Source organism: Pseudophryne corroboree, chromosome 1 (assembly GCF_028390025.1).
Source record: "Pseudophryne corroboree isolate aPseCor3 chromosome 1, aPseCor3.hap2, whole genome shotgun sequence".
NCBI lineage: Eukaryota > Metazoa > Chordata > Amphibia > Anura > Myobatrachidae > Pseudophryne > Pseudophryne corroboree.
Window position 1 is genome coordinate 209,298,818 of NC_086444.1, and position 12,744 is coordinate 209,311,561.

The window sequence follows — 12,744 nt, forward strand, 5'->3', positions numbered from 1 at the left end:
AATTGAACTTTTATGATTTATTTTTAATTGGTGCTCCAATAACATTTTGGATGCTTAGTTATATTCCATTGTACATTGATATTATTGTGATGTATTAATATTATAACATACCCCCGGGAGGTTGTTGTATTCCATTTATATTTTTAAATAAATGTCTCCAATTATCTGATTGTCAAGCGCCACTTGGTTTTTGTTTGCTACTTTTGTGTTTCAAGGGACTGGCAATTCCCTTTTACAAGAGGCTGCCGACAATCATATTGCAGTACTACTCACCAGAGCGCTTAGTGCTTTTTCTACATTTGACTAATGCTGTGTACACACTGGGCTATATATTGCAAGCCGAACAGCGGGTGTACACAAAAAATGGTGGTAATTCCAAGTTGATCGCAGCAGGAAATTTTTTAGCAGTTGGACAAAACCATGTGCACTGCAGGGGAGGCAGATATAACATGTGCAGAGAGAGAGTTAGATTTGGGTGGGTTATTTTGTTTCTGTGCAGGGTAAATACTGGCTGCTTTATTTTTACACTGCAAATTAGATTGCAGATTGAACACACCACACCCAACTCTAACTCTCTCTGCAAATGTTAAATCTGCCTCCCCTGCAGTGCACATGGTTTTGCCCAACTGCTAAAAAATTTCCTGCTGCGATCAACTTGGAATTACCCACAATATGTCTGTGAAGAAGTTGTTCACAGATATATCGCGTTGGCTCTGCTGTACAGCCAATGCCCAATATATCTGCAGACATACTAGGGGATATGGCGGTCCACCGACACTTGCTGTAGGGATGTCACAGCTGGGTGGGAAAATTCAAATGCTCGCCCAGCTGGACGTCAGGACTGACGTAACGAGCGGCCGAGTGCATATGCTTACCTGAATTGGCCTCTCAGTCAGCACGATGGCAAGCACGCAGCCAAGACAGCAAAGTGTGTACCCAGCATAAGGTCCTGATTTTGAGTTGGCAGTAAAGTAAGAAAGAGAAAGTAACCTGAGTAACACCATGCTGCACTGCAGGTGGGGCAGATTTAAATGTGAGATGGGCGTTTCCAAACGGAAATCTAAACTGAAGCAAAACTAAAGCTGTCCAGCATTTGTGGGCTACATGTATAAACACACAGAATATACCCCAAATGTAAAATAAAATTCTGTATTTGCACCCCCTACATTACAGCATGGTTTGTCCAGGTGCACAGTTACTGGCTCTTTCTTACTTTATTCCAAACTCAGACAGAGGGGTCTATTTACTAAGCCTTGGATGGAGATAAAGTACCAGCCAATCAGCTCCTGACTACCATGTCACAGGCTGAGTTGTAAAACTGACAGGAGCTAAATGGCCGGTACTTTATCTCCATCCAAGTCTTAGTAAATAGACCCCTTAGGCCTAAACATAGCTGGATCGTCATTTGTGCATGTCCATAATCCATCGATGGTTAACTCTACTTCAGGCATCAGTTATTACATACTGCAGAGTTTCTCGAACGTGGTCTTCAAGGCACTCCAACAGTCCAGGTTTAAGGTATAGCCATGCCTCAGCACAGATGGTTAAATCAAACTGACTGAGGTACTAGTTAAATCACCTGTGGCCAAGCATGAATAAACTTAAAACCTGGACTGTTGGGGTATATTGAGGACCGCATTTCAGAACCTCTGATATGCTGTATAATAAATGTAGTGAAAAAAAAGAATTACCTGATCTCTCCATCTGAGGTTTTATAGGTGCTTTTATAAAACCCACGGAAGCTGTCTGAAAAGTTTGCAGTATATGCGATATATAGGGTATAGTTTTCTCCAGGAATTAGAGGTTCAGCGGCTCTTAGTGCAATTTGCTCTTTCATATGATGCTCCAGAAGAAATAAATCTTGCTGTAGAAGTCCGCTTCCAATTTTTCTTTCAACACTCGTCTTAGTAATTGCCAAGTGTTTGCTATGCATGATGATGGATCTGGTCTGTTGTGCTACAGCAATGGTGATCTTGGCAAGGCCACTAAACGTGAGAGTGGTTAGGTTTGGGTGAATGAGGAGGTCATAGTGTAGAGGAGTGACAACATTTGGTAACCTAAATTTGTTCCATGGAAAGACGTCACTAGAATCGCCCGTGCCCATGGCCATTGGGGACACAGAGAAAAATGTCCATATGAAGCATGAAAGTCCAGTGTAATACAGTCTATTCATGTTTACTTTAAACTTATTCTTGATGTTTTCACTTCAGTTTCAGAAAGTAGTCACATGTGAACCTGTAAGTGCAATACAATGAAAAAATGTATTAGGAGAAAAAAAAACTTGAGGGTTGTGTTTTTTTTCGTGAATATGAAAACATTGCACAACAATTTATATTATATATAGTTAAATTTTGTTCTTATGGTTAGTCGTACATGCTTTTGATATTGATGGAAAGCCTTTTAGTCATTGACATCGTAACAGCAACTGTAACACCCAAAAATTTCAAAAACATGAAATGAGAAGGTCATGAAACCCAAACATAGGACAAATAGCACCACACCACCACCAAAAAAGATACACCACAGAATGACACCTACAAAACTGTAAATCTTTAGTTGTGTTCCTTATAAAACATTACCATCTGCTTTACTGGGCAAATTATTCCCAGCTACTATCCAACATTAAACTTATCAGCTTGAATTCACAATTTATCTCCTGGATAGGAAGAATACATTTGGTGAAAATTAACATACTCCCAAGACTCCTTTATTTTTTTCAAGCTCTCCTTGTCCATATTCCTCAACATATTAATTTTGTCCAACAAACGCCCAAGAGTTTGTTTCAAGACCCTGCAAAGATCCGCTGCTGCTGGTGGACAGGGACTGCACAATTTTAAAAGGTATTACCTTGTGGCTGAACTCGCCCAGTGTGTCCAATGGAATATAACTCCCCTCCCTAAAGTATGGATCTCCATTGAGGCGGACAGCAGTCATATGCCCACACTCTCCTCCCTTTTATGGCTTCCACGAGACCTGCATCCGTCCTCTGCACCCACCCACCCACCCAGTAATAGCATTTTCCTAGTCTATTTAGGATAGCACAAACAAAACTTATAGTTTGGCCCACAACACCTCCCCACTAATTACCAATTTCGTGTACTTTTCCTCAGGGGTGTATCTAGGGGTTAGAACGCCCCTGGCAAAGTAAGTGACTGGCTTCCCCCCGTATTTAAAATAAGACAGCCGCACATGGTGAAAAAACGGCGTGGTCTTGTGGGGAAGGGATGTGACCAGTACTGTATGTTAGGTAAAATATAACTTTTAATGTTTTGCCCTTAAAAAGTACATACCCATGTATACTGTAAAGAAATGGTTAAAAAAAGGGAATTTTTTCCCCCCCGCATACTGTAGGTAAACGTGATCAACACATATTCGTGTGGTGCATATCATGCACTTCAGAGGGTAAATATATATCTAGGTATTAATTGATTTCCCTTTTTACATATGAGGGTTCAAATACCGAAGGTGAAATTATAAATAAATATCAATTAACTTCTCTTGTTCTATGTATGGGTTCAAAATACCATTTACAGTATCAAACATGGAGTCTGAACTGCCACCAAAGTTCCAGTCCCCTGCCAAATTGTTATACAGGTACAACTAATAATCTGGTCCAGGCGACTGTGGTTATCATACACGTATAATAATAGCAAATAAACATGTGAAGCAGAAGTTCTGAGCAGTACAAATATAATAGAGTGTGTGTAAGGTAAGTTGCATACAGTATACATACACAAATGCGTAATTAAGAGGGTACATGAGTGGCTGACCTGCAATGTGGGCACCCACGATGTCAGTAACTAGGGATACACCCCTAGAGACTCAGCAACATAAATGGTCATGCAGCGTTTGCGGAGAGGAGGGGAGGCAGGGGTGTTACCACTCAGATGTCTGCTGCACTGTTCAATATAGTGCCTGGCGTGTGAGAAGTGGAGCGCTCGTCCCACCGTATATTCAGTGCACTAGTATTGAGCCAGGTAAACTCCAGAGCTCGGACACACTGCATATACACTAAAAATAATCTACAGCTCCCAGTAACCCTTGCTGCTAGGAGCTCCCGACAGCAAGGGCTGCTGGGAGCTGTAGTTTATTTTGAGTTTACTGCTACTACTAAGTAATTTCTATCCTTTTGGAACTGCCGGGCAGCACCCCCTCCTCAGCCGGCGCCCCTGGCGAAAGGGTAGATGCCATCCTGGCCAAAGGGTAGATACGCCCCTGCCTTTCCTTTACCCGGGACTCAAGCACTTTTTCGCTACTCCATGGGTGGCTGCTGGCGTAGCGTTCTCTGACCTTACCTGCTCCTCCCTTTTCCCACAGTATTCTGACCTTTCTGAATCATTAAACCTCTCACAAAACCAATTTTACGAATTTCTGCAGATTAGGCATTTTTTCTCCCTCTGCAAACCCAATTTATTGCTTGGACCCCTCACCACTCTTGAATCCCTATGCAAAAGACTGGCTTTCTCTTGCAGGTTGGTCTCCACCCTATAATCGGAGCTTTATGACTCCAATTTATCACCTGCGGAACCCTAGAGTAGCGCACACGGACCGGACCCAGCGGGAGACGCTTGCCAGACAGGGACCGCCGAGGATTAAACACAGACTCACAGGTATTCTCTGGAGTCCTCTCATCGGGACGCGGTGGTGTAGGTCACTCTGCAATGACCGTGAGGTTACCAGGGTCTCCAAAACCAACAGCACCCGACAGCAGAGATGCCGCTTCTTCCTTCCCGCCAGCGCCCGCCAATTAACCCTCTCACCTAGGGCTGGCGCTTCCATTAGGCTAGAGATGGCTACTGACTATGTCTCAACACAGTGACTCGAATCATCAGGAAGTATGAAAGATTTGAGTCACTCACAGTTTAATGAGTTGAGACAGCTGCAGCAGTAGCCTCTCTCAGCCATAGGGAGGAGACTCAGTGTGTCGTTCAGTCAGTGTGTACCTTGTCTTCCGTTCTGAGTGTCATCTGTCTCACACTGACTGTTTGCCGATCCATTCTACCGCAAAAGTGTCGCTACCACCGGGTTTGAATAGACACTATAACCCTCCGGGATTCGGGACTAGAGTCACTGACTCGGGGGTAGGGCGGAGGCGTGCACTATACACGTGGCTCAGCTGTGATTGGCCGGCGGCAATACCGAATGGCACCCAGTGGGAGGGACGAGGGAGCAGTCACGACGCACCAGTCAGTGAGTGCTGCGCTGCTGTGCCTGATTCATTCATCCTGAGTCTGCCTGTGAGTCGAGACAGTTGTACACTGTGTAGACTCAGTGACTCAGTGTACGGATCTGATTCATGCAGCATTAGACTGCAGGAGGTGGAGCCCCTGCGGTACAGTGGTTGTGTCTATGTTGCCTTCGTGCTAAGGACTTGGACGTGACAAAACGAGTGGGCAGGAGAGAACTTCCGCCCTTACAGCTCCTAAATGTTTTCTTTGTTCTCCGTGCGTTTGGGGGAATTTTTTTTCTCTGCAGAATTGGACCCTCGTGGGCTCGCTTCGCTCGCCACGCTTCGGGCTCGGTGTCTCGCTTCGCTCGCCAAACTTTTCTATTCCAAATAGATTGTGACATAGACCCAGGGGGTTATGGGAAAGGTCCTCTGCACGAAGAGAAACGCGGTGGTAGTGTCTAGTTTCTCTTCGTGGAGAGGACCTTTCCCATAACCCCCTGGGTCCATGTCACAAACTATTTAGATTAGTAACCTATGGTGAGCGAAGCGGAGCGAGACACCGAGCCCGAAGCGAGCCCACGAGGGCTCAATGGTACATAGAAAAACAAAACCCCTCAAACGAACGGAGAAAACATTTAGGTCCTGTAAGGGCGGAAGATCTCTCTTGCCCTCTCGTTATGTCACTTCCACGTCCTGATCACGAAGGGAACATAGACACATCCGTAACAAAGTAAGGTAAATACTAGTGTATAAATATGGATGACAAACATTGTAACATTGGAAAAAACAACAACTAGCCATTCTGTCCTTTCAGAAATCTTAAACATGATGACTTTTTCACGTGAATTTGCCATGTTACATTGAAGTAAACGGAATACCTCCCAAACTATTCAAGATGTTATTAAAAGAAAATGCATATTTTTATGTTTAAAAAAAAAAGAAAGAAAACAAAACAAAAAAAAAGACGTACAACTGCTGAGTATAAAGAATGCATATACTTATTTTGTAGCATGATATGACAATTTCCTGTAATCATTCGTACAGTAAACCTGTGGTGATATGAGTGTGTAATTTACTTTCTGGTAAAGGGGCAGGTTGCTGTAAGGCAAAGTGTGCCAGGCAGCAGATGGCACACAGTGAAAGGCCTCACACAAGGCCTCAGTCTCATCAGACTGTAAGGTACAACATAAACAGACATGTAACTCTCAGTGCCCAATAAATGAGACAATAACATAGAAAAGAAATAACGCAATAAGCAGATATACAGATAAGGAGTTAGCAACTGCTACTGGGAGGTGAAACACGCCACAGAGGCACAGAAAACAACATACCTAATGGCAGCTTGTCACAGAGGAAGAGCTCTCTGTTATACTAGTAGTTGCAGGGATGTTACACAGTATAATCTTCACACTATAAACATGAAAATACTCCCAGCTCATGTAATACACGACCTCCAAACACACAGTCTGTCTGCTGCTTGCTCACTTAGCTCACGGAAATCAGCTTCAGCCCAGCACAGCACATTACTTTCACTTTCTCTTCCAGCAAAACTGCACTCACAAGACATGGTATGTTGACAGGGTCTATTTGCTGCGATCTGTATGTGGACACATCTGTAATTACCATAAATACATAGGCCCTCATTCCGAGTTGTTCGCTCGGTAAAAATCTTCGCATCGCAGCGATTTTCCGCTTAATGCGCATGCGCAATGTCCGCACTGCGACTGCGCCAAGTAAATTTGCTATGCACTTAGGAATTTTACTCACGGCTTTTTCATCGTTCTGGCGATCGTAATGTGATTGACAGGAAATGGGTGTTACTGGGCGGAAACAGGCCGTTTTATGGGCGTGTGGGAAAAAACGCTACCGTTTCCGGAAAAAACGCAGGAGTGGCCGGAGAAACGGGGGAGTGTCTGGGCGAACGCTGGGTGTGTTTGTGACGTCAAACCAGGAACGACAAGCAGTGAAATGATCGCAGATGCCGAGTAAGTCTGAAGCTACTCAGAAACTGCTACGAGGTGTGTAATCGCAATATTGCGAATACATCGTTCGCAATTTTAAGATGCTAAGATTCACTCCCAGTAGGCGGCGGCTTAGCATGAGCAAATCTGCTAAAATTCACTTGCGAGCGAACAACTCGGAATGAGGGCCATAGTTACAACTCACAAAATATATATGCAATAAAATTTAACTGTAGATATCGGTTTATCAAGCATCCAAAAAAGGAGATTTATGGTAGACTTACCATAGTTAAATCTCTTTCTGCGAGTTACACTGGATTCCAAAGGGAATAACATCGGGGTGTCGAGTTGGATCTTGATCTGAGGCACCAACAGGCTAAAGATTTGACTGTTCCCAGGATGCATTGCACTGTCTCCTCTATAACCCCGCCTCCAGGCACTGGAGCTCAGTTTCGTTAACCAGTTCAATGCAGTAGCAGGTAAAAGAGACGGTAGATGTTAGTCACATAGAACCACGTTCTCACGACAGGAGAAGGGACTAGCGGCTAATGCCATACAAACCCAAAGAAACTAAGTGCGTCAGGATGGGTGCCCTGTGAAACCCAGTGTACCTCGCAGAAAGAGATTTAGCTATGGTAAGTCTTACCATAAATCTCCTTTTCTGCAGCGGGGAACACTGGTATTCCACAGGGAATAACATCGGGATGTCCTAAAGCAGTTCCTCATGGGAGGTGACGCACTGTAGTGGGCAAAAGAACTCGGCGTCCAAAGGAAGCAATCTGGGAGGCGGAAGTATTAAAGGCATAGAACCTGATGAATGTGTTCACAGAGGACCACGTAGCCACCTTGCACAATTGTTCAGCAGATGCGCCTCGGCAGGCCGCCCAAGAAGGCCCAACAGACCGGGTAGAATGGGCTTTAACAGCTGCAGGAGCTGAAAGACCAGCCTGTGCATAAGCTTGTGCAATCACCATTCTAATCCATCTGGCCAAGGTTTGCTTATTCACAGGCCAGCCACGTTTGTGAAAAACAAAAGGTACAAAAAGGGTATCTGACCTCCTGAGGGAGGCAGTCCTCTCTACGTAAATATGGAGAGCCCGTACTACATCCAAAGACCGCTCTTTGGAGCACAAACCAGAAGATACAAAGGCCGGAACCACAATCTCTTGGTTAAGATGAAAAGATGATACCACCTTAGGTAGATAACCAGGGCGAGTTTGAAGAACTGCCCGGTCACGGTGAAAAATCAGAAAGGGTGGACGGCAGGACAAAGTGCCTAAGTCCGACACCCTCCTAGCAGGGGCAATAGCCAGTAAAAACACAACCTTAAGTGTAAGACATTTAAAATCCACAGACTCAAGAAGTTCAAATGTAGACTCTTGTAGGGTATTTAAAATGACAGACAGAATCACTAATGGAACAGGCCAAGGTTGCCCTCTCTCACCTTTGATATATGCTCTTGGCATTGAACCCCTGGCGGCTAAAATCAGAGCGGATGCCGCATTCCCCGGCCTGACCCATGGGAGACTCTCCCATAAGTTGTGTCTCTTTGCCGACGACGTTCTTCTCTTTGTATCTCGACCCTCCTCCTCTCTCCCGCATCTACATTCGATACTACATAGCTTCAGTGAGGCCTCATACTACAAACTGAACACAACTAAAACTGACGCTTTACCTGTCCACTTACCCGATACACTCACGGCTGTTTTACGATCTCAATACCCATACAACTGGAAACTCGACTCACTTACATACCTCGGGATACATATTCCTCCTATCTCCTCTACTGTTTTTGATTTAAATCTCCCTCCCCTGATACTCACTCTTCTCACTCGTGGCTTTTGTATGAGATATCCTGGCTGGGTCGTTTATCTGCCTTTAAAATGTCCCTTTTACCCAAACTTATGTATTTATTTCGCACTATACCTTATACTTTCCCCAAACCATATCTTGATAAATGCAGAATTGTCCTGACGAAATACTTGTGGAAATCGCACCCCCCAAAATTGGCACATGCTAGAATGATACTTCCTCGACACAGAGGAGGTCTCGCGTTACCCGACCTGAGTATGTTTCAGGAAGCATGTGTGCTTGCCCAACTGAAATCCTGGAACCCCTCCAATCCTGTATCCTTGTGAGCCCATATCGAAGATGTTAGTTGCATAGGATACCCCTTAGCAGATCTGCTGTGGACTCCCAAAGCCCTACGTCCCAACGACTTGACCATCCTTCCATCTACGGCTTCTTCTTTACGAATATGGGATAGTTTGATGAGTAGGCTCCCTGGCATTACTACCCCCTACAAGGCCCTTTCACTTAAAGCAGTGAGTAAGTTAATTCCCAACCTACATATCTCTGCGTGAAATGCTTGTAACATTCATACCCTTGGAGACTTACTAGATGGAACCGCCTTTCTTTCATTCGCCCAATTGCACAATAAATTCTCCCTCCCGAGTACTGAACTATTTCACTACTTTCAAATCAGACATTGGTTTAAGAGTCTACCCATCGTACAAACTCCCCCCAGCTCTCTAGTTCAGTCTATCCTATCCCGCGTGGTATTGCCTACATCAACTAAAGATATTACTTATTGGTACAATGCGCTCATCTCATTGGTCCCATACCACAAGTCAAATGCTCAGAGGCGATGGGAGGGGGACTTGGGTATTCCCATAGCAGAGTCACAATGGGAGAAATTATACTGTTTAACATTCCGCATGTCACGCTGTTTAAACCATTCAGAAATGCATGTTAAATTACTGAATAGATTATACCTGACCCCGGACAGACTGCACACATTCTGGCCTTCCTGCTCACCACTCTGTTGGAGAAACTGCGGAGAAACAGGACATTTGTACCACATTTTCTGGTCATGTCCCCTTCTCCATACTTTCTGGGCAGAAGTATTTACGCTGATAAATAAAGTTTTATGTCTATCTTTAACCCCATCCCCAACTTTAGCTCTCCTACATATGTATCCCCTAGAGGTCTCAGCCTCCCAAAGGTACTTATTGGGACACATTTGTATAGCAGCAAGGGCAACCTTGGCCCAAGCCTGGAAACAAGCGGTAGTCCCTTCTGTTCTAAAAGTGTTTCATAAAGTTCACTTCCATTATACCATGGAAACTGAATGTGTGCCTTATTCCTCCTCTGCTTCTTCTCCCATTGTGAAATGGTTCCAATGGCACGAATACGTCACGGAGGGGGAAGGATCTGCTCTCATAACACACCCAGGGAAGACTTCCCCATTACAATTTAGCCTAAATGAGGAATCTTCCACTTCTTAAGTGCTTCATCTCCCAAGCTTTCCCTTTTCGTTTATACTAGCTGTTACGTCTATAATGCTATCAATTGCTTCCACCCTGTTGCTAGGGGTGGAGTAGATAAACCCTATCGAACTAGATCTGCACACTTCCCTCTGTTAATTTGACTAGGATACCTGAATACCTGCTTAGTGCTATGTTATCTGTCTCATATGTATGTTGTATTATATTGACGTGTACATCCCTCCCCACCCTGTTTTCTTTTTTCTGTACCCCCCCCCCCTTTTTTCTTTTTGCATTTGACATAAAATCCAATAAAAACTGTTGAAGTTAAAAAAAAAAAAATGACAGACAGATCCCATGGAGCCACAGGAGGGACATAGAGAGGCTTAATCCGTAACACGCCCTGAGTGAAAGTATGGACGTCAGGAATAGACATAATTTTCCACTGAAACCACACCAACAAGGCAGATATATGAACCTTGAGGGAGGTCAGACGAAGGCCTAAATCTAGGCCTTGTTGCAGAAAAGCCAAAAGCCTAGAAGTACTGAACGAATAGGCATAATAATTCTTAGCAGCACACCATGTGAAGTAAGAGTTCCAGACCCTGTAATAAATCCGTGCAGAAGCTGGCTTGCGGGCCTTCAACATAGTTTGAATAATCGCCTCTGAAAATCCCTTGGCCCTCAGGAGTGAGGCTTCAAGAGCCATGCCATCAAAGCCAGTCTGTCCAGGTCCGGATAGACACAAGGGCCCTGAACGAGGAGGTCTGGGCGTTGAGGAAGTAGAAGAGGATGCTCTATCGATAGAACCTGCAGGTCTGAGAACCTATGCCGTCTGGGCCATGCTGGAGCGACTAGAAGTAGTATTTCTGTTTCTTGCTTGAACTTCCGTAGAACCCTGGGCAGGAGTAACACTGGAGGGAACACGTATGGCAGCCGAAAGTTCCATGGAATTGCCAGTGCGTCCACGAATGCTGCTTGAGGATCCCTTGTCCTTGATCCGAAGACCGGAACATTGTGATTGTGTCGAGACGCCATCAGATCTACATCTGGTAGGCCCCACTTGTTCACTAGGAGTTGAAAGACTTCCGGATGAAGACTCCACTCTCCGGCGTGAAAGTCCTGATGACTGAGGAAATCTGCTTCCCAGTTGAGGACTCCGGGGATGAACACTACCGATATTGATGGCAGATGGTTTCCGCCCAACGGAGGATTTTTGATGCTTCCAGCATTGCCATGCTGCTTTGAGTGCACCTTGATGATTTATGTAAACCACAGTGGTGGTATTGTCTGATTATACTTGAACAGGCCTGTTCTGTACTAGAGACAGGGCCAGTGTCAACGCATTGAACACTGCCCACAATTCCAGAATGTTTATCGGGAGGAGAGATTCCTCCATGGTCCACCGACCCTGGAGAGTGTTGTCGAAGTAAAAAAAAAAAAAAGTACATAAAGAGAACATACAAACTACACACATATGAGTCACTATACTTGCAAATATGCGCAGCGAACACAGCAATATATGGTAACACACGCATTTACACGGACATGCTACAGAGATGGATTCGACACTTATCTCATACAGTACATAATTATAATAATATCAAGCGTCAGACATCATGATTTAAAATTATCTAAATGAATTCATGTCATGAATGTGTATTATTTGAACAGAACCAAATAGACCGGTCATGTTTACTATTAAAACAACCAGCTTAATGTGTAGATTAATTTGATACTTGTTATGAAGTTGTGGGACATTGCAGCGGATAATTATGATTACATGTATAAAAGCTAAAATCACTTCTATTAGAACAATAGAAGCTTCAAACAGTGGACAGGGAACTCAGGCCAGCCCTTTCAGTCTTCAAGGCTGAACCTGATCAGCATATACAAAGAGAATAGTGACTCATCATGAACCCCTCCCCCAGAAACTAGTTAACACATTTTGCTGGTCACACAGGAAGGTAGTTCCTGTTTTTTGGTCTCAGAGTTAGTTCCTTTTTGGTCTCAGAGGGAGATGGAGGTCTTGCATGATTTTACAGAGGAAAGAGAGAGAGAGAGATAGAGTCATATGGAGAGACAAACTTATATGAGAAAGATATGGTATTGTATCGCTGGCATGTAACTGAAACTGCATATAACTGTATGTAATTGTATGTTCTAACTGTTTACTGTGTGAGTTGTATTCATGTAACTATAGGTATACTGTACTTTGTAATATAAATTGAATCCATATCCTTTTAACAACAAATATATACATCAATGAGCTTTGGAACTCAGATAATGTGTGGGTGTATTGTTTTCTCTTATGGGATACAGTGCTTTGCGATGTACAGCGCACTTT

General features: G+C 44.1%; 1 protein-coding gene across 2 annotated transcripts in view; it reads right to left on the bottom strand.

Annotated features, from left to right (window-relative positions):
- The window catches only part of ERAP1 (endoplasmic reticulum aminopeptidase 1), a 351,733-nt gene that overhangs the window by 130,005 nt on the left and 208,984 nt on the right, over positions 1–12,744 (bottom strand). The window contains exons 1-2 of one of the 2 annotated variants that reach the window (XM_063964055.1): positions 6,502–6,702; positions 1,692–2,235 (exon numbers count right to left, since the gene is read on the bottom strand). In XM_063964055.1, coding sequence (XP_063820125.1) covers positions 1,692–2,173 — 482 coding nt within the window. In that variant the 5' untranslated portion in view covers positions 2,174–2,235; positions 6,502–6,702. Of the gene's footprint in view, positions 1–1,691; positions 2,236–6,501; positions 6,703–12,744 lie in introns of those variants that run through there. The other variant, XM_063964056.1, reaches the window with a different exon arrangement.